The 22674-nt window shown below is 39.6% G+C and overlaps 1 protein-coding gene across 1 annotated transcript in view; it reads right to left on the bottom strand.

Annotated features, from left to right (window-relative positions):
• Positions 1-22674, bottom strand: part of LOC140468319 (phosphatidylinositol 4-kinase type 2-beta-like) — a 42137-nt gene that overhangs the window by 7087 nt on the left and 12376 nt on the right. The window contains exons 2-6 of the mRNA XM_072564532.1: positions 8363-8567; positions 7321-7448; positions 6493-6646; positions 3096-3163; positions 1411-1510 (exon numbers count right to left, since the gene is read on the bottom strand). Coding sequence (XP_072420633.1) covers positions 1411-1510; positions 3096-3163; positions 6493-6646; positions 7321-7448; positions 8363-8567 — 655 coding nt within the window. The remainder of the gene's footprint in view (positions 1-1410; positions 1511-3095; positions 3164-6492; positions 6647-7320; positions 7449-8362; positions 8568-22674) is intronic.

Raw genomic sequence — 22674 nt, 5'->3', positions numbered from 1 at the left:
CTTGTGGTCAAAGATTATAATCTGTTAATATTTGTCTTAAATGCATGTTTAATAGTGACCATTTGTTGCTGTTGTCATTAATCAGCATTGATTGATTTATGTTGCTGGTGAAATAGGTGACTGTTGTGAATCACTTTAATGTCAGACCTTTACGATTGTTACGATGAGAGGATTTGACTGTGAACAAAGACTGAGTTTTAAACTACATATATTATAATAAAAACACTATTAGTCATATATTATAGAATAAGCTGTTTAACAGGCAGCCAGATAATTCAGATAATCAAATGCCAGATAATTGAGGTTCCTCTGTACACTGAAAGTGGCAGGACAGAGAGACAGTGGTCACTAAGCCCTATGGGATGTGTTCTGGTTATTACGTTAGCCAAGATGATGAAATCCTTGAAAGAATGCAGATGAGATTTACCAATACACTATTAAAGGCCCTCTTTACCACATTATCTGGGACCAAACTTAAGTTGGCAAAGTTCTCCTTATAGGAAAGGAAGTTGAGGAAATTTGACAGATAAGGAAGAGAAGGAGAAAGACATCCTGTTAACTGACAGTACAAGGCCGGGGGCAGGGTGGTGCACAGAGATTTAAGATTTTGGGCAAATGTGAGGACGAAATGTTTTCAAGAAAAATGATGCAAATGGTAATGACCTAGAGCTTATTGTCCACAAGATTTGTGTAAGCAGAAACAATGATTTCGAAAGGAAACATAATGGATACTTCAAGGGAAAACAATTGCCAGCTTCAGCAACCAAGTAGTCAAAAGAGTTTACTGATTTACTCTGAAGAAAGCTGGTATAGTCTCTTTTAGCGCTGTAAATGATGCTGTGGTTTTACTTAAAAATTGCTTTATTCAATTCATGAAATCAGTGTTCCAGATTGCAAAATCCTGGTAGATCAACTAAGCCCAGGCATGCTGTCATCAAAAAAATGGAATAGAAATGTTAAGAAAAGTGCTTGAACAGAAAATAGTTTTACACAGCTTGGTTTAATATTGATGTCAAAGATGTAATTTAGCAAATTTTATTTGGACCCTGAATATTTTGAATTGACAGAAGGTTTTCAAAATACTTTGCCTGGTTATTTAACTTTTGCGGCGATCTTTCTTACTTTAAAGTGTTCATAACTTAATTCATTTACATTTCATGTCAAGTAGTTTATCATACTTGATAACTTATCAAACTTCACATATGGGAAACACTTAGATATAGCAACATTCTCAAGTGTTGATTTAATGCAATGGCAATATCATAAAAATGCATTTCACAAACAAAACAATATTTTCAAGTTAACAAGGTGCAAAGTTAAAACTTCATATACAAAACTTCAGAAAATATTTTAATCTGAACTAACAATCATGCAAATAAACAAACAAGTGTTAGAGCTAAATGCACTTACAGGCTCTCCACTCATCAGGATGTTTAAATGGAAAAGCCAATCCATTGTCAATAGCCGCAATTTTAATGGCTGGCTCTTTGCTATGTGCCCATTCAGAGTCCTATTGAGTAGAGTAGATTTTGTTTAAATAATCCACGTCATTAGTAATTTTGTTAATTCTATTCAAGGTAACAGCTATTAAATAAAAACAAAGTATCTAGCTATAATATTAGGAACAAATGCACTGCCATCCCAAAAGCGCTCAGCGAATTCACCAGATCTCAGATCTTTGTCATCCTCATATTTAAAGGGAATAATTGCTAATACATTTACCTATATTAGGGAAGGCTCGATAAAGAGGTTTTACATGAATCCATGAACTAATATCAGCAAACCTTCAGTGAATGGAGTAAAAGAAAAACATGGAAAATGAGTAAATCAATTCAGGTTTTTTTTGTTCTAAATTAGCACAGCACAACTTAAATCAAGTTTCTGTAGGGGCTAGAGAAATAAATTTCGAGAATGAGCTGGATACTCTGAATGGTTAATCACGTGATTTTATATCTTTGGGATTTGCAAATTTTAGCTATTAAGTAAAACAGCGTGAAAACATGAATGCAAGCTACTGGAATTAGTCACCTGATTATTTGACACATGCAATTCAAGGCTTAATACTGACTTAAAATATATTTGACACACTTTCAATTTCTACCTAAATAAAGATAAGCACATGCACTCTTTTACCTGTCAATTTTTGTTTGATAAAACTGCTGGGTACATTAAATTCAAAGTACTTTATTAATACAAGTTTTTGCAATTGAACTTTATTATTCTGTGACATTGATAGTTTGTTCATATTTGACCCAGCAAGCATGATTATGTGTAACTATTACAAAAGCAACTATAAAGAATCCTACCATATAGATGCTTACAAATTGTAAGTTTTAAAATTATTTATAATTGTAGATTGGGAACAGAAATGGTTTTGTTTTCTCAGCAAATTTCTATTGAGGACAACTGATTGATGATGATTAAGAATCAACCGACTATACTTTATGGTGGGATCATCTAGATTAACTGAACAGAATGCTACAAAGATGAAAAATGATTTACTGTGCAGATTAGATACAATGGTAGTCAGCTCGCTAAGCCTCATCTCTCTTTCATGGAACTCCACTGTTCTACCTCTCATTTACCTGTTCTGGAATTAGAATCTCAAACTGCTTGCTGGTCAGTGCTGCTCCTGGCTCTTTTGGGACTAAAACGCTGCAGGTTAATCTGATTGGCCAGTAGCTCTGATGCTGATCTTCACTCAAGAAAAGGCAGAAGTCTTGACTTCAACCAACTAACATTTCATAGAGTATTAAATGACTGTAAAGGTGCTGTGGCAAAAATGCACATCCACTGACTGTTCAAGTAGTCTGACAGGAAGTACCACGACTTATGGAAAAACTTCTGTCCCATGGAATAAAAACCATTTCACAAGCTTATTTCCTAATGATTTTAGAAAAGAAAATTTTAAGAATTAAAATGTAGATTTTTTTCCGCTAAAGCATTCTGCATTAAAAATATGTTAGCTTTGTCTTATTGACAAATATTACCATCAAGTTGGATTAGATCTGGTACAACAATGATACTTTCTTCTACTTAATTCAAATTTTGTACAAACAAAACGCGTGCATTTAGTGATAATTTCCAACACCCACCTTATCAGAAAGCTCTTTTGTGGTTTCTGGCTTTTCATATTTCATCAGCCAGTTATCATTTCCTCTATCTGTGGGACAAGGAAAGGAAAGAGCAGACAAAGAAGTCTGGTACTGAATTCTGAAATTCATTTCATCTCTTAAAATATCATATAACTTCTCCATTTTCCTATGTATTACCTTCAGAATTTTTCAGTGCTCCATTTGACTAAAATACCCTGTAGCAATTTGCTTGAATTTTTTGTTGAATTCCATGGGTGCCACATATAAAATGTTGCCATTTCAACACACATTGCAAAATAAAATTTCACATTGGTAATTTTAGGATACCCAATCCATTTAAAGTAACCAGTTGAGTGTAGAATAAAATTATGAGCATCTATATAATAATTTCTTAAAAGTCCACTAGGTGTCGATAAACTTGGGCAACTAAAGAACGAAAGGGTTGGTAATTCAGCTCTCAATCCTTTCTGCCACTATTCAGTTAGAAAATGACTGACCTGCTTCTCAATGACCTCACAATCTTGGTTCCATACACCAGGATCAAAAAAAAGATTTATTTCTGTTACCCTAAAATAGCCTTTAATCAAACTTAAGATGTTATTAGATCATCTCAATATCTAATGAATATTCTTCTTGGAGTTTGTTTCATTTTGTTATATCCAATTTCACTGATTCAGTTATAGTTAGTACTTATGGATGTAGGTTTGTTCGCTGAGCTGAAAGATCATTTCTGGATGTTTCGTTACCTTACTAGGTAACATCTTCAGTGGACCTCACGCAAAGCAATGCTGAAAATTCCTGCTTTCTATTTATATGTTTGGGTTTCTTTGGGTTGGTGATGTCATTTTCTGTGGTGATGTTATTTCCTGTGGTGAAGTCACTTCCTGTTCTTTTTCTCAGGGGGTAGTAGATGGGGTCCAAGTTGATGTGTTTGTGGATAGAGTTCCGGTTGGAATGCCATGCTTTGAGGAATTATCATGCGTGTCTTTGTTTGGCTTGTCCCAATCGAAGTGGTGTCCTTCCTAATCTGTATGTGAGGATACTAGTTGAGAGAGGATCATGTCTTTTTGTGGCTAGTTGGTGTTCATGTATCCTGGTGGCTATTTTTCTACTTGTTTGTTCAATGTAGGGTTTGTTACAGTTCTTGCATGGTATTTTGTAAATGACATTAGTTTTGCTTGGTGTCTGTATAGGGTTTTTCAAGTTCATTAGCTGCTGTTTTAGTGTGTTGGTGGTTTTGTGGACTACCATGATGCCAAGGGGTCTGAGTAGTCTGGCAGTCATTTCAGAGATGTCTTTGATGTCGGGGAGAGAGGCTCAGGTTTCTGGATGTGTTTTATCTGCTTGCTTGGATTTGTTGCTGAGAAATCGGCGGACTGTGGACATTGGGTACCTATTCATTTTGAATACACGGTATAGGTGATTTTTCCTCTGCTCTGTGTAGTTCCTCTGTGCTGCAGTGTGTTGGCTTGTTGAAATAATGTTCTCATGCACCTTCATTTGTGGGTGTTGGGATGATTGCTTCTGTAGTTCAATATTTGGTCTGTATGTGTTGTTTTTCTGGAGACATTGGTTTGAAGTTCCCTCTACTGTGACATGTAGGAATGGCTATTTGTTGTTGTTTTCCTCCTCTTTAGTGAATGTTATGCCAGTAAGGGTATTATTGATGGTCTTGAAAGTTTCCTCTAACTTGTTTCGTTTAGTAATGACAAAGGTGTCATCCACGTAGCAGACCCAGAGTTTGGGTTGGGTAGTTAGCAGAGCTGATTGCTCAAGTCTGTGCATGACTGCCTCTGCTAAGAACCCTAATATCGGAGATCCCATGGGTGTTCCATTGGTTTGTCTGTAAGTTTTGTTGTTGAAGGTGAATATAGCTTGGCGATATTCTCCTTGTTGATGAAGTTATTTGTGCTTGGTGTATGTGTCTTTGGGTCTTCTAATAGTGTAGTCAGTGTTTCGTTGGCCAGGTTAATGACCAAGGTAATGAAACGTCTGGAAATGAACCTTTCAGCTCAGCGAGCAAACCTACATCCAAAACCTCAATCTGAGCTACAAATCTTCTCAAAACTCATTAAGTTATTACTTATTCACAATAGTCCAAGATATCCCATCGATATTCCTTCAAAGTATTTGGCCTCAAGGGAGGACAGCAAGGTGAAAGAACTCTGCATTATCGCTTTTTAACAACACAGTTCTCTAAAAGTTTACTTCCTAAACATCTTCGAGGAAGGAAAAATTCACCATGGATAAACAGGGTAAGGCAGTATTTATCATGCTGGGACAGCAACCTAAAGGACTACATTTTAAAATCAAAATTGTAAGCAAATAAATTAAATTCAATAAGTGCACTAAATTACAGACCAATACCATTAAAACACGAACCAGAAAACCCATCTAGCTCACTGCTGGCCTTCAAGGACAAGAAAGTGTGTCCCTATTCATTCCAGTCCTATTAAGGATGGTTAATATTGGTTACAGTCAGAAAGTAGCCTGGCAAATTGGTTATCAATGGCAATAAGTGGAGCAATTTGAATTACTGAAAGATGATAGTTTGGCTAAGATGTCTGACATTAGATGCAATTCCACAATTGGACAATGTTTTCTACATAATTGCAGGTGTGTAGAATTATACTGAAAATCTACTTAGGATTGTTATTCGGGCTTGCAGAGCAGCATCCTTGAGTATAGTAAAAGCTATATATAACACAACATCTTGTCCACTGCAGAAAAGGTAGGCACTGGATGTGCATTCTAACTCAACAGCAATTCTCTGGTTCATTTTTCAAGGCAATGTTTTGACCAAAGTCAATCTGCCTGGTTTAGAATTTAAGTAAAGCTTTTTGAGTCTGCCAATCATTAATTGCACATTCACATGACTAGGCCTCTACCAGAAACCACCTGCTAACCAATCAGCACTTTCTGATCGTACAGTAAAAATGTTGTTTTCCATTTATTTTGGCAATTCTAGCAAATTATCCTGATTAACAAAAATGTGAATCTTTTGCAGCAATTATTAACACAATTTACAAAATGAAGCTTAAGTGTCACAATGCTTTCAATATTCATACTGAAGATTCTAGGTGATGTCACTCAGTCTTCCAACTGCTCTTCCTTGTGTCACTAGATTCATTGATATTATTTTCAACTCAATATGTATATAAAGCAGGCTTAGTACATCTGATGCTTTGTGTCAATAGTTAATTAGCATGTTGAGATTGGTGAAAATTGGGTGGAGATTTTTAAAAATTCTAATTCTCTACCTCTAAGGTTCATCCCAAACGGAGGACAAAACAAATCAGACATTAAAAATTCAATGGCAAAGATGTTTTTTCCAGAACTAACAGACTTATTTGAGCAAATTTTACAATTCAACTTGAAAAGGAAATTTCATATTTACCTGTATTCCTAATTATGTAATCTAAAATTACCAATCTCTCAAACTGAGACTGAAGTTGCTTGCGAGTGTTTTCTGGTAATGGATCAGCTTCAAATTTCCGAAGCCAATAGTCTGCTTCCTTGTAGTTTTCTACAAACAGTTGAAAGGAGCCAACCTGCCAAAATAGGATAGAGGCTGAGGTCGGAATTTTGTTTTTGTTTGAACTTAAAATGCCAGTCTAAACTCAAGAGAAAACGGACCGCATTGCATAGGTTGTTCAAAATAGGATAACACGATTACTCAGCAGGGGTCAGTGGTACATTAATGAACTTTATACATTAATAACTGTGCAGAGTCAAAAATTAATTTAAAACTTAAATATCTACTAAAGTCAAATCTGACTAAACAAAATTACAATAATAAGAAATGTTTTGATGTAATTTTCTAAAGCAATTTACTGTATTTTGAAATTCTTCATTTAAGGGCAGTTATTGTTAACCAAACTTTGATAGGTTAACGTAGTCTATGTGGAGATCTGCTGGCCCTGTTTGCTCCATACTCAAGGCAGTTTTGTTTTTAGCTATGCAATTGTGATATCAATTCTTGCGTAGTTTTATATTTTAAAAACTCTGGCACACTGTGCACACGTGGAAGTATTCTGCCACCTCAGCCACCAAAAATCAGTCATGGTAGCACAAAACGTAAAGCCTAAAATCAATATAATAGGCCACAAGTATTTTACTCCTTCAAAATTTCATATTACAGTATTGGTAGTTGGGTACATTGAAAGATAAAATGGGTAGAAACTGCCAAGAAATAGTAGTTACTTTCAAAGTTTAAGATTTATACCTTTGGAGGCAGTCCAATCCTATGGAACCTCCGACCAACTTTTGGTACTTTTTCAAGAGCATATTTCTTTCCTCTGGATTTTGCACGATCTATTGCACTATAGTTGAATGTTTCACTTGCAAGCCAGACTACCTGTATTTGAGAAAATACATAAAATGGAATTACTAGAACACATTTTGAGAATCAACTGTGAACTTTATTCTGTTTTCATTTCTTGGGATGAAGAAGTTACTTTAATAGCAGGATTGTGCATATTCCTACATAGCAATCTAAACACTGCAATCCTGGCAACATCCTTGTAAATTTTTTCTGAACCCTTTCAGGTATCACAACATTCTTCCGGCAGAAAGGAGATCAGAATTGCATGCAATATTCCAAAAGCGGCCTAACCGATGTACTATACACCTGAAACATAACCTCCTAACTCCTATACTCATTCTGACCATAAAGGAAACTGTACGAAACACCTTTTTCACTATCCTACCTACTTGATATTTAACTTTCAAGGAACTATGAACTGATGAGTTTAATATAAAGAATTATATTTGACTGATAAACCATGTGTTCAAACATCAGACCAAGTTACTCTCTCAGCAGTATTTAAGTTACATCAGTTTGAAGGAAAATGAATTTCTAATACTCTGTGGTATAGATAGAGGTATGCAGTCAACTTTGATGTTTCCAAAACAAACCTTTTATATGCAAATGCAAAAAACGTTCCTTAGAACAAGAACTCTAAATGGAAACAACCTTTGCAAAATCCTGGAAAGCCAGTATATTTAAGAATTATAGGAGTGAAATAATTAAAAGATCACATCACCAATGCCAATTTCATGCAGCTATAGAAATCACTTTACCAACATTTACTGTTATTTTTCTTTAGCAGTGTAACATGAAAGGCAACAGAAAGAGGACACTCAAAAGCATGCAATATGGTCTGATCTCTAGCATTGATTATCAGGAAAATTTCTAAAGAATGCCTAGCTTCTAGAAGATGTAATAAGTTCCTCATTTCAGCAATATCAATAAAACATACAGTAACATGCCTTTGTTTTTGGTACAACTCCCAGACCTAGTTTTTCATCTACAAGGTAAGCGCCAGCTTCTGACAAGTAACCTTGATTAGGTATGAGACATCCACGACCAAAACAGCAAGGACAGCAGATCTTGTGGAAAAATTTGGTCCATTTTGGATTTAGCTGCCCATAGGGTTCTTCTGTTTTTGGTTTGAAGACTCCAATTATTTTCTGGAAAAAAAATGAAAATATTGTCATTTCAAAAGATATGATAAAAAACTGAAATTTTGCTTCCAACGTATAAATCAAATGCAGGGTTAATTACAAATTGCATAAAAAATAGAACAAAAGAATAAAGACAGCATGGGTTCTATAAATTGACAGTGCAGCTTTTTAAATCTCATTTCCTAGAAAGGCTACGTGAAGCAGCATATTATAACATTAAAAATCACAACACCAGGTTATATTCCAACAGGTTTATTTGGAAGCACTAACTTTTGGATCTCCAGCATACTACAAATATAGTGTAAATTATGTTCTTAATGTACTGACACAATGCAGTTTGCACTAATTGTAGAATTGTAGTGACTAGATCAGTGTTCGGCTCTCAATGAAACCACTCCCAGACTCGCAAAGAAACAAGCTTGGCAGCCAACAAATTGAAATAAAACTGAAATCATACTGCAAAGCAGGTGATAAATGGGAGAGCCTGTCTATCCTGAAAACTTGGTTATAAACACCTAAATATCAACAAAAAAAAAAAAATCACAGACTCTTCATCCCACAAACAGACAACCTGAAACTAGAGACAGATAAATTACAGCATTTTTCCCATGATAAAATTCTATCTATCTCAATTTTCTTTAAAGATTTGACTAAAGATATCCACTATGATGCAAGAGATCACTTGCTATGAAATAGAATATTCATCTGCTGCCAAACGGACAATTTTGCTGTATACTTCAATATCTAGGAAATTATGGTCAAATATATCAAACATTAGTGATTATGTAATTAATTAGATACCAGATTATTTGCTGCCTGTACAAGCATTAAATGATGATATAATTATCTTGCTGTCCAAGCTGCCATGTTCTTGCACAAAACTGCACTACATCTATGGTTTTCTATTGTTTGGCATTAGAGATAGAGAGACCGAGAGTGCATTGAAAAGTAAGGGAGGGGCTGAGACACCTCTGACAGAAAGGAGAGGGTTGGATACATCTGCTAGCAAGGGAAAGAGATCTGTGACTTGGAAGGAAGGTATGAAGGTATGGGAGGGTGCAGTGATTAGTCCATAGACAAAGTTTCTGCAGGATATTGCAAGACAGCAATCAGGATTCAAAAATCAGCCAGTTAAGCCTTGCAATGTAATGATTTAAAGGACACGTTCGAAGCTCCACGGCAGCTGCTACTGAGAGCTCTTGTGGCGCTCAGAGTAGCGGTCAGCGGCAGGGAAGACCTGAGTAAAGTCGGGAAGAATGTTTCTGAATAGGTCAGTTTAGAAAGAAATCTGGCAACCAATGCCAAGGGTTTTTATGGCATTATGGTACTGACCCTACCTCTGTGCCAGAGGACCTGAGCTCAACCCCCATCTATTCCATTGGCGCATCATAATATCCTGATGCTCTAAACCACAGCTCTCAAAGTTTTGCATATGGATAACCTAGATGAAGCCAAAGTCCCTAGAGACTAGCTACTAAATCCATTCTACACATGTTCACTCAGCTTTGCAAAATCAATTTCAGAATTAATAGGAACTTATAGAAAAATAAATATATCACCACTAGTTTGGTATTAAATATAAAATGTATTTTATTAATTTGCTTGTAATAATTAATGTCAAAAAAGTAGATATTTTCATCTAATATTAATACCACACATTTCAAGCACTAGCATTAAATAGTTTCTTAGATTATTGTAATTTTAGGAAACAAAGCTAACAGTAACATAAATCTTGTTTATTAAGATTACACTGTGGTTGCTCCTATGCCAGGAAGCCAGTCTCATATGATGTCACTGGAGTGGTAGAGATGATGGTTCTGGCCTGTTGTTCAACATGGCCTCTGTCATTACGTCGCACATCAGTGACAAACTGATCCCATGATCCCATGGATCCCATGAATGAAAGGCTGGACATAAAAGGAACATTTGAGGACTCTGGGTCTATAATCGATGGAGTTTAGAAAGATGAAGGGGTATCTAATTGAAACTCATAGAATACCAAACAGCCTGGACATTGGAAAGGTGTTTCCTTTAGGAGAGTCTAGAACCAGAGGGCACAGCCTTAGAGTAAAGAGAAGATTCTTTAGAACAGAGTGGTCAATCTATGGAATTCATTACCAGAGTCAAGAGTGTAGTGCTGGAAAAGCACACAGGCAGCACCCGAGGAGCAAACGAATCAACGTTTCGGGCACAAGCCCTTCATCAGGAAAGGGCTTATACCAGAAACGTCAACTCTCTTGCTCCTTGGATGCTGCCTGACCTGCTGTGCTTTTTCAGCACTATACTCTCGACTCTGATCTCCAGCATCTGCAGTCCTCAATTTCTCCTAAATCATTACCACAGAAGGCTGTGGAGGCCAGGTCATTGAGCATATTTAAGACTGAGATAGGCAGGTGCAGGAGTATCAGAGAGATCAAAGGTTATGGGGAGAAAGCAGGAGAATGGGGTTGAGAAACTGGTCAGCCATAGTTGAATGGCCGAGCAGACTAGATGGATCGAATGACCTAATTTCTACTGCTGTATCTTAAGGACCACCATTTAATGTAATCATGGCTGATCCTCTATCAACGTCTGCCAAGTTTTACTACATGGCTCTTAATGCCTTTAATATCTTAAAACATTATCATTGAATATATTCAATAAACAATGTCTCACAGCTTTCATAAGCTTCTGTGGTACAGAATTCCACACAATCACTACCCACTGGGTGAAGAGTTTCCTCTCAATCTGAAATGATATCCCTCATGTCATGGTGTGACCCTGGCTTCTCGACTCCCAAACCAAGAAAATGTCCGCCCGCAAACCTTTAGAACAAGTTCAGTTCAACAGCTGCAAATCACATCTCCTCCTGATTTTGCTTTACGAAGGTAACTGTTACTTCTAGAAACACTTTTATTGCCACCACCTTCTGACTTGCACCATCATCCCCTTTTTACCATTTTAACTGCCATCCATCCAATCTCAGGCTTCTCCTTTGTGTTGTCTCTCCTGAGCCCCATTTTCTACCCTGAATTTCTGAAAACCAGTTAGAGGAACCTCGATTATCTGAAAATCGGATTATCCGAAGGAGATCTCGAGGTCCCCATAGAAACATTTCATCAAAGACGTGTTCCTAACAGTCATCGAGTCTTTTGTTTACAGTGATTAAACAGGCACTGTCTCCAACTGACTAACTTCCTGCCCTCTCTCTCGCCCCACACTTTCCCTGGAGTTTTACAGAGGGGTGTACACTAAACCCCCCTTCTCCAGATAATCTCTCTAACATTGCCAAATACAGGGCAGAGGAGAAGCCTGTCAAAATGTTGCAGCAAAAAGTTGTGTGTGGCTGTTTGCTCACGCGTGCTTTTTGGAGACTTACCCTACAAAGGCAGCTGCTGCAGTAGCACCAGCAGTCTTGTTGGTGTACAGTCCGGCTGCCCTGGAGAGGAGGCAGGGAGTGGATGGGGTCTGCAGGGGGGAGGGGGCAGGGGCAGGTGTTGGACTGGGGCGGGGGGGGGTGAAAGAGAAGAGAGGAGGCTCACGCGCAGTGTGCTGCTGCATTCTCCTGAACGGGGAGCAGATTTTTAAAACTCAGAGCCCCAGAGGAAAGGCATTTAATCGATTAACCGAATAATTGATTATCTGAACAAAATAATGCCTGTCCATCTCATTCAGATAATAGAGGTTCCCCTGTACATCTGACTTTCTGGGAAGATGGTTCTAAATGGCAGAATTTAAATTTAATACAAATCTTTAAGAAATAATCTAATGACTGCCATGAAACAACCATTGTTGAGTGCTGTAAAAACCGATCAGATTCAGGAAAGCCAAGTGCTGTGTTTAACGTGGTCTAACCTACATCAGACTCTCAGCAACGTGGCTAGCTTTTAACTGCCTACCAAAATGGCCTAGCAAGGCAGCACAAAAACCACTGCAAAGCAAGCTTCACATCGTCAGGAAGGAGAGATCACATACATTGAAAGACTGCTGGAGTGAGTACTGCATATATTTCAAGAAATTGGAGACAGCATGGTAATTCAGCACAGGGGGAAGAGGTGCGTTTTATTTGTATTTTTTGGCTCAGTTTGCATGATTTCATTTAATGGATAAATTAAAGCCAAGTACTGGGGCCCAGCATAAAAGAGTGATAGATAAGTTCATAGTTGGTGTTAGATACTAATTTGACTACTGTACTATAGGTTATTTTCAGGTTGAAGATAAATAGGGTAAATAGTTACAGTTATAAACTAAATGACCAGTACAAATCAAATCAAATTAACAATTAATTAAAATAGCAATGCTGGGCCAGGCAATGTGATAGAACTGCATAGTGTGGGAGCTTTTTGATCTTATCATTAATCAAAGTGACCATATCTATAAAAGTGTTGGGGTTTTTTGGGGGAACTCTGGCTCAGTTTTGAAGAGTTGGAATCTGAACTTCAAACCAGCATCACATCAGGGTGAGGGGGCGATATCTCAACATTGTTGCAGAAGGCAGTCACACCACTTAGATTAACTACCTTAGGGCAGCACAGTGGTACAGCGGTTAGCACTGCTGTTTCACAGCACCAGGATCCCAGGTTCGATTCCAGCCTCGGGTGACGGTCTGTGTGGAGTTTGCACATTCTCCCCGGGTCTGCGTGGGTTTCCTCCGGGTACTCCGGTTTCCTCCCACAGTCCAAAAGATGTGCAGGTTAGGTGAATTGATCATGCTAAACTGCCCTTAGTCAGGAGTGAATATGGGGAATGGGTCTGGGTGGGTTACTCTTTGGAGGGTCCATGTGGACTTGTTGGGCTGAAGGGCCTGTTTCCATACTATAGGGAATCTAATCTAATCTAAAACCTCCAATTTGGTCAGTGGTCAGGCACAGGAAGATGCAACTACAAGCGAGAAACATAGAAAGATCCAGGAGGTAGTGCTGAAAGAGCCTCAGTCCTTTAGTTTGGCTAAAAGGTGAAATTCTTGCACTGTGTGTTGATTGGAGTTGAGGATTTAGGGAGGATGAGAAAATTAATCTTAGCACTGGGGAGCGGTTCTGGGGTGGGGGGGGGGGGGGGTTTCTTGTAATTGGGGATAGTATACTCAGGGGGATATAAACTGTTGTCTGTGGGCAGAATGAAAAATCCCAAAGGCAGCATTGCCTACACAGTGCCCAGATTCAGAATATCGTATCTGGACTGCAGAGGAACTTGGAGTGGGATGGGAAGATCCAGTTGTCATGGCCCACATACATACCATAAGTATAGGTAGAAAGTGGAAAGATGTTCTGCTGAGGGAACATGAGCAGCGAGGGCTAAATTAAAAGGCAGAACCAGAAGGGCAATAATCTCTGAATTACTACTTCACCGATAAGTAGTAGTTGGCACAGAGTCAACAAGACTAAAGAGATAAACATGTGACTCAAAAATTGGTGTGGGAGAAATGAGTTTGAATTCATGGAAAATTGCTACTGTAATGGGGGATGAGTTCCACATGAATCATTGGACCAGAGTCATGGGTCCAAAGCCCTGCATAACTAGGGCTGTGGACAAGGTTTAAAGTAAATAGTGGATAAGGTGATTTTACGTCTGTGTGTTTGTGGGTGGGTGGGTGGGTTGGGTGTTTAGTTGCATGGAAATTATGAAAAACTTTGGAGGTATGGCTGGGGTCCTCAGTAGAAGTAATTAAAAAGTTTCCAGAAGTAGTAATAGGATAGAAAAGGTTCAGGAATATAGCTTCAGGCACAGCACATAATGGAACTAAGAGTGGGGGTCAGTCAACGCAGGACTGAGGGTGTTATACTTAAATGCGCACAATATACATAAATGCATGCAAAACAAAGTTAATGAGCTTGTAACTTGGACTAAAATTGTCAGGTAGAATGGTGTGGGGATCATCGCTGCAAGAGGATCAGGGTTAGGAACAAAAATATCTAAGGATATACATCCTATCAAAAATACAAGCAGACAGGCAAAGGGGGTAGGGTTACCTTCCTAGTAAGAAAAAAAACTAAATTGATAGCAAGAAGTGATATTCAATCAGAAGACATAGAATCAGCATGGTAGAGTTGAGGAACCACTAAGGAAAAGAGATTTTGATGGAAGTTGTGTTCAGGCCTCCCTGCAATAGTCAGGATATGAGGAAGAAAATAAATCAGGAAATTGAAAAGGCAAGTAAGAAAGGCATTGTGAGAATATTTATGGGGAACTTCAATATGCAGGTAGACTGGGAAAAATCAGATTGGCAGATCTCAAGAAAAGAAGTTTGTGGAAAGCCTAAGAGATTTCTTTTGGAGCAGTTTGCAGTATAGCCCTTCTGGGAACAAGCAATTCTGGATTCAGTGGTATATAAAGAAGCAGGCTTTATTAGTGAGTTTAAGGCGAAGGAGGCCCCAGGGGCAGTGACCATATTATAGAATTCACCCTGCAGTTTGAGGGGGAAGAAACTGGAATTAGATGTCACCGTATTACAACTGAGTAAAAGATAACTACGTAGACATGAGGGAGGAGCTGGCCAGAGTTGATTGGAAGGGGAGCCTAACAGGGAAGATGCTAGAGCAGTAATAGCAAATGTTTCTGGGGTAACAGCAGAAATTTACCCCAAGGAAGAAACATACAAATATGGCTGGGGAGACCACAACCAACAGAGAAGTCAGGGGACAGCATAAGAGCAAAGGAAATATGCATACAATGTAGTAAAGATTAGGAGTGAGCCAGATGATTGAAAAACCTCGAAAAGCCAGCAGTAGATAATTAAAAAAGCAATTGGGGGGGGGGGTAGAAAATGAAATGTGAGAGTAATCTAGCTAGTAAAGAAGATTGCAAGAGACCTTTCAGATATTTAAAAGGTAAGAGAAAAGCAAGAGCAGACACTGGATCTGCCAGAAATAAGGCTGGAGAAGTAATAGCAGAGGAACTGAATTAGTTTTCACCGTGGAAGACACTAGTAGCATCGCAGAACTTAAAAAGAGTCAAGGGCAGAGTATAGTGGCCATCATGAAGGAGAAGATACAGGGGAAACTGAAAAGTTTGAAGTTGGATAAATCACCTGCACCAGCTGGATTACACCAGAGAGTGTCATGAAGGAAATAGGTGAAGAGATTGTAAAAGCATTGGTGGCAATCTTACAGGAATCACTGGAGTCAGGGAGGGTTCCAAGTGATTGGAAGGTAATTAATGTAATACCTCTGTTTAAGAGGAAAGCAGAAGACAGGAAACTTGAAGCTGGTTAGATTGTTCGGTTTCTGGTACAATTTTAGTGTCCAGTATTAACAATGAGATTATGGAGTACTTGGAACTGCATAGTAAAATAAGGCAGAGTCAGCACAGCTTCATCAAGGGGAGGTCAGGCCTGACAAAATCTGTTAGAATTACTTGGAGGGGCAATGAGCAAATTAGACAAAGGAAAGCCAATGACCGTGATCTATTTGGATTTCCAGAAAGCCTTCGATGTGGTGGCAGCTAAATAGGATAACAGCCCATGGGGTTACTGACAAGATACTAGCATGGACAGGGGTTCGATTGACTGGTAGAAGACAGAGTTGGGACGATAGGGCCTTTTTCACGATGGCAGCCGGTGGCTAGCGAAGCTTGCAGGGGACCACTATTCTCATTATACATTAATGATCTGGGGCATTGTTGCTACGTTTGCAGATGACAGTTGGAGGGTAGGTGCTGTGGAGGAAATGCAGAAGATTTGGACATGCCAGGTGAGTGGGCAGATCGAATGCGATGAAAGGAACTTTTGAGGTAATCCATTTTGGTAGGAAGACATGTAGACTATTTTCTGAATGGGGAAAGGCTTCAGAGAACTATAGCTCAAAGGGACCTGGGACAACTCCTTCAGGATTCCCTTAAAGTTAACATGCAGGTTCAGTTGGTAGTTAGGAAGGCAAATGCAGTGTTAGCATTCATTGCAAGAGGGCTAGAATACAAGAACAGATGAACTGGTGAAGCTGTTTAAGGCTCTGGTCAGACTGTAATTAGAATATTGTGAGGAGATTTAGGCCCTGCACCTAAGGAAAGGGATGTTAGCATTGGGGAAGGCCAAGAAACGTTACAAGAATGATCCCAGGGATGAAGGGCTCGTCATATGTGGAGCAATTGGGACTCTGGGTCTATGCTTGGAGTTTAAATGGATGAGCTGGTATCCAGTTGCAACTTCCAGAAAACTGACAGGCCTGGATAGAGTGAACATAGAGAAGATTTTTCCACAAGTCTGAAAGACTAAAGACCAGAGGGCACAGCCTCAGGACGAAGGGACAACCCTTCAGAACTGAGAGGAGGAGGAATTTCTTCAGCCACAGGGTGGTCAATATGTGGAACTCAATGATGCAAAGGGGATCAAGGTTTACATAGAGAATGGGATTTAGAGACATGAGCAATGACGGGCTTAATTCTGCTTTTTAAAATTTATTCATTTTTGTAAGATGTGGGAGTCGCTGGATGGCCCACATTTATTGCCCATCCCTAGTTGTCCTTGAGGTGAAGGTGATGAGCTGCCTTCTTGGACTGCAGCAGTCCACCTGCTGTGGGTTAATCCACAATACTATTAGTGAGGGAATTCCACAATTTTGACCCAGTGACAATGAAGGAACAGCAATATATTTCCAACTCAGGATGGCGAGTTGCTTAGAGGGGAACCCGAAGGTAGTATTCCCATATATCTGGTGCCCTTATCCTTCTAGATGGAAGTGATCGTGGGTTTGGAATGTGCTGTCTGTGGATCTTCGGTGAATTTCTGCAGTGCATCCTGTATCTAGTACACACTACTGCTACTGAGTGGATGTAGTGCCAATCAAGCTGGCTGCTTTGTCCTGGATGGTGTCAAGCTTGAGTGTTGTTGGGGCAGACAAGTGCCATCACACTTATGCCTTGTGATCGTGGACAGGCTTTGAAGAGTCAGGAGGCAAGTTACTTGCTGCAGTATTCCTAGCCTCTGACCTGCTCTTGTAGCCACTGTGTTTATGTGGTGAATCCAGTTGAGTTTCTCATCAACGATAACCCCAAGGATGTTGAGTGTGGGGACTTCAGTGATGTTAACACCATTCCATGTCAAGGGACAGTGATTAGACTGTCCTAGCCTGGCATTTGTGTGGCATGAATGTCACTTGCCACATGAGCCAAAGCCTGGATATGATCCATATCTTGTTGCATTTGAACATGGACTACTTCAGTATCTGAGGAATCGTTAACAGTGCTGAATATTATGCAATTTTCAGGGAATATCTCCACTTCTGACCTTACAATGGAGTGAAGGTCACAGATGAAGCAGCTAAAGATAATTTGAAAAATTCCTGCAGAGGGGTCCTGGAGCTGAAGTGACTGACTGCCAACAATCATGACCATCTTCTGATGTGTCAGATATGTCTTATGGTCTCAAATGAAATCAGATGGACACCTGGCATCAACTAAGGCAGTGAAGTAACAAACACCCAATTGAAGCTCTGTTGAGACTGCAAAGTACTCCTTAATAACATTTGGGGATTAGTACCAAAATGAGGAGAGCTGTCAGGCAACACCTTGACATAGTATTACTCATTGAATCTTATCTTAAACACCTCTCAGATATCAGCATTCCTATCATTCTCCTGGTCATGTTCCTATCCTACTGGCAAGGCAAACAGTACAGTGATATACAGTCAAGAGAATCTTGCTTTGTAAATCCTCAATGTTGATTCCTGACACGATGAAGTCTCATGACAAAAGCAAACATGGGCAAGGAAATCTTGTCCTGATTAAGACATGCCAGCTCTCCTTGATTGATGAATTAGCATTTTCTCCATGTTGGATACCACTTGGAGGAAGTACAGAGGGTGGTAAGAGTGCAGAATTTAGTCTGGGTGAGAGACTTTAATGTCTATCAGGAGTGGCTCTGCAGCACCAATGCCCAAGGAGCTGGTGAAGTCCTAAAAGAAAGTGGTAAGTAAACCAAGAGGGAAAAACATATGGACTCTACTCCATTCTCTCAGTTCCTCTGTCTCCATCGTATCTGTTCCACTGATGTCAACTTCAATAAGGGGACCTCTGAAACATCTACCTTCTTCCTCAACCAAGGAATGGTTGACTGGGCCCCCAGCCATGTCTAATCCATCTCTCGCACTTTGACCCTCATCCTTCCCTTCCCTCGCACAATTGTGATAGGGACCCTTTCATCCTCACCTACCATCCCACCACCATCCACATTTTCGCCATTTCTAGCAAGACAGAGTTATAGAGATATATAACACAGAAACAGACCCTTCGGTCCAACTCATCCATGCCGACCAGATTTCCTAAATTAATCCAGTCCCATTTGCCAGCATTTGGCCCATAGTCTTCTAAACCCTTCCTATTCACATACCTACATGATGCCTTTTAAACGTTTAATTATACCAACTTCCACCACTTACTCTGGCAGCTCATTCCAAACACGCATGACCCTCTGCATGAAAAAGTTGCCCTTTAGATCCCTTTTAAATCTTTTCCCTCTCTCCTTAAATCTATGCCCTCTACTTTTGGACTCCCCTACCTTTGGGGCAAGGCCTTGGCTATTCACCCTATCCATGCCCTTCATGATTTTATAAGCCTAAGGTAAGCCCTCCATGTCTGACACTCCAGGGAAAATAGCGACAGCGTATTCAGCCTTTCGCTATAGCTCAAAGTCTCCAGCCCTTGCACTATCCTTGTAAATCTTTTCTGAATCCTTTGAAGTTTCACAACATCCTTCCTATAACAGGGAGAACAGAACTAAATGCAGTATTCGAAAAGTGGCCTAATCATTGTCCTGTACAGCCACATGAACTCCCAACTCCTATACTCAATGCACTGACCAATAAAACCAAGTATTCCAACATTTTCTTCACTATCCTACTAACCTGTGACTCCACTTTCAAAGAACTATGAACCTGCACTCCAAGATCTCTTTGTTTAGCAATATCCCCCAGGGTCTTACCATTAAGTGTAAACATTTGCAAAAGTTTGCTTCTGCTCTTTCTTTCTTTGTTTGGAAACTTTCAATCTCAGTACTGTTTTTACTAAGAGATACTTTCTCTATAGCCAATTTAGATGAATCATTCAATCTTATTTTATGTCTTCTAATTCTTTCAATCAGAGTCCAACCTTACATCCCACTTGGCCAACCACAGCATCTTGCTGCTTATAACTGTTCTCATCCTCACATCCTAGTAGACTAACCATAATTGCAAGTTTACAGGATATCGTAAGCTCTTCTGTCAAAACCCATCTCCATGGCAATATGAATCACATGGGGCTGGCATCCAGGTGGAAATGCTATCTTAAATTTATCATTCCTCTAAACTAAAGATTAATCTAAAACAACTGTTTACAACCAGATTCTCACCTGCCTGTCTGCATACTAGCTGTTGCTATTGTCTTCCACTTTGACAACTCACATTCTTCCCATCAAAACAACCTTGCTGTCAAGCAACTTCAGAACAAGTTACATATCCCCTTGTATTATCTTAAAGACACTGTCCCAAAACATGAGTTTTAAAACTCAGTTGTACAGTATTATATTGACTCACTTAGCTATAGACATCTTGCAAAATGTCCATACGAAAGAGGAGGAAGTGCTGGATGTCTTGAAATGTTTAAAAGTGGATAAATCCCCAGGACCTGATCAGGTGTACCCGAGAACTCTGTGGGAAGCTAGAGAAGTGACTACTGGGCCACTTGCTGAGCTATTTGTATCATCGATAGTCACAGGTGAAGTGCCGAAAGACTGGAGGTTGGCAAACGTGGTGCCACTGTTTAAGAAGGGCGGTAAAGCCAAGCCAGAGTGAGCCTGACCTCGGTAGTGGGCAAGTTGTTGGAGGGAATCCTGAAGGACAGGATGTACATGTATTTGGAAAGGCAAGGACTGATTAGGGATAGTCAACATGGCTTTGTGCATGGGAAATTGCGTCTCACAAACTTGATTGAGTTTTTTTGAAGTATTAACAAAGAAGATTGATGAGGGCAGAGCAGTAGATGTGATCTATATGGACTTCAGTAAGGCGTTCGACAAGGTTCCCCATGGGAGACTGATTAGCAAGGTTAGATCTCATGGAATGCAGGGAGAACTAGCCACTTGGATACAGGACTGGCTCAAAGGTAGAAGATAGAAAGTGGTGGTGGAGGGTTGTTTTTCAGACTGGACGCCTGTGACCAATGGAGTGCCACAAGGATCGGTGCTGGGCCCTCTATTTTTTGTCACTTACATAAATGATTTGGATGCGAGCATAAGAGGTACAGTTAGTAAGTTTGCAGATGACACTAAAATTGGAGGTGTAGTGGACAGCAAAGAGGGTTACCTCAGATTACAACAGGATCTGGACCAGATGGGCCAATGGGCTGAGAAGTGGCAGATGGAGTTTAATTCAGATAAATGCAAGGTGCTGCATTTTGGGAAAGCAAATCTTAGCAGGACTTATACACTTAATGGGAAGGTCCTAGGGAGTGTTGCTGAACAAAGATCTTGGAGTGCACGTTCATAGCTCCTTGAAAGTGGAGTCGTAGGTAGATAGGATAGTGAAGGCGGCGTTTGGTATGCTTTCCTTTATTGGTCAGAGCATCGATTACTGGAGTTGGGAGGTCATGTTGCAGCTGTACAGGACATTGGTTAGGCCACTGTTGGAATATTGCATGCAATTCTGGTCTCCTTCCTATTGTAAAGATGTTGTGAAACTTGAAAGAGTTCAGAGAAGATTTACAAGGATGTTGCCAGGGTTGGAGGATCTGAGCTACAGGGAGAGGCTGAACAGGCTGGGGCTGTTTTCCCTGGAGCATCAGAGGCTGAGGGGTGACCTTATAGGGGTTTACAAAATTTTGAGGGGTATGGATAGGATAAATAGACAAAGTCTTTTCCCTGGGGTCGGGGAGTCTGGAAATAGAGGGCATAGGTTTAGAGTGAAAGGGAAAAGATATAAAAGAGACCTAAGGGGCAACGTTTTCACACAGAGGGTGGTACGTGTATGGAATGAGTTGCCAGAGGATGTGGTGGAGACTGGTACAATTGCAATATTTAAGAGGTATTTGGAAGGGTATATGAATAGGAAAGGTTTGGAGGGATATGGGCCGGGTGATGGCAGGTGGGACTATATTGGGTTGGGATATCTGGTCGGCATGGACGGGTTGGACCGAAGGGTCTGTTTCCATGCTGTACATCTCTATGACTCTATGGAAAGGTAGTGCAACTACATCCATTTAACATTAGCTATCATGCGACTTTTCACAAACTTCCTATTTAGCGGTGGTGTACAATCTGCACATGACATTCTCTCCAGACCTTCCACTCCTCAGACTTAAAAAGACCCCATTCAGCCCCATCCCCGACCACCTGGCTCCCATTTCCACTCATTCACTGTACTTAGTCCGATTTGCCCTTCAGCTACTTTGCTCCTGGCTGTTCTGAACTCAAACCGCAGTTGAGCCCCATCTAGTGGCAGACATCGGTTGCTGCTGGTAGCCCTGGGACTTGATACTACCTAACACAGTGTCAATTGCATATGGAGATTGATCAATCTAAAAACATATTGTAAGGTAAGCAATTAAGCATTTTTAGTGTACTGCACTGCACTTTTTTTATATTTAGTGATATTTTATTTTGCAAGTTAATTTGGCTGAGAGTACAGAACTGTATTTGCACATTAAAAGACAATATTTCAGCTTGTATATTTGTTCCTCTGCAGTGAAAGATGTTGGAAAGAACCTAGCTCTGGCTTTAATATTGATTTTTATGGGAACCTTGAGGTTGTGATTTTCAGAAACCGTCACAACATTAAGTGAGGTCTTGCTATATTAATATGCACTTCATAAAAATGTGAAAGATATTTGACAATTTCTATGTTGTAAGGGGAAAACTCAAACTGGTAGATGATTTGGTAGATTAAAAATAGAATACCTTTCAATTTCATCCTTGACTGAAATCCCATGTTCCCTTGGTTTCATGTGTGCATCTTCTTTCAGTTATACAAAGTTCAATTAAAAAAAAATCTGTAATTTGTGGATGCAAAAAATGGGCTTAAGAAATCTTTTCAAATTAGAATGTGTATAATTTTTCAAAGTAATCCCTTTCTATTAGAGTAAAAGAGTTGTGTAATGTTTGATTTTTAAAGAAAAACACATACTTGGAGGGCGCAAACCATGTTCTAATATGCCGTATTGAATTTACTTG

The sequence above is a fragment of the Chiloscyllium punctatum genome, chromosome 1 (assembly GCF_047496795.1).
Source record: "Chiloscyllium punctatum isolate Juve2018m chromosome 1, sChiPun1.3, whole genome shotgun sequence".
In the NCBI taxonomy this organism is placed as follows: Eukaryota; Metazoa; Chordata; class Chondrichthyes; order Orectolobiformes; family Hemiscylliidae; genus Chiloscyllium; species Chiloscyllium punctatum.
Note: the sequence above shows the minus strand (reverse complement) of the source record. Positions and strands in the feature narration are given on the sequence as shown.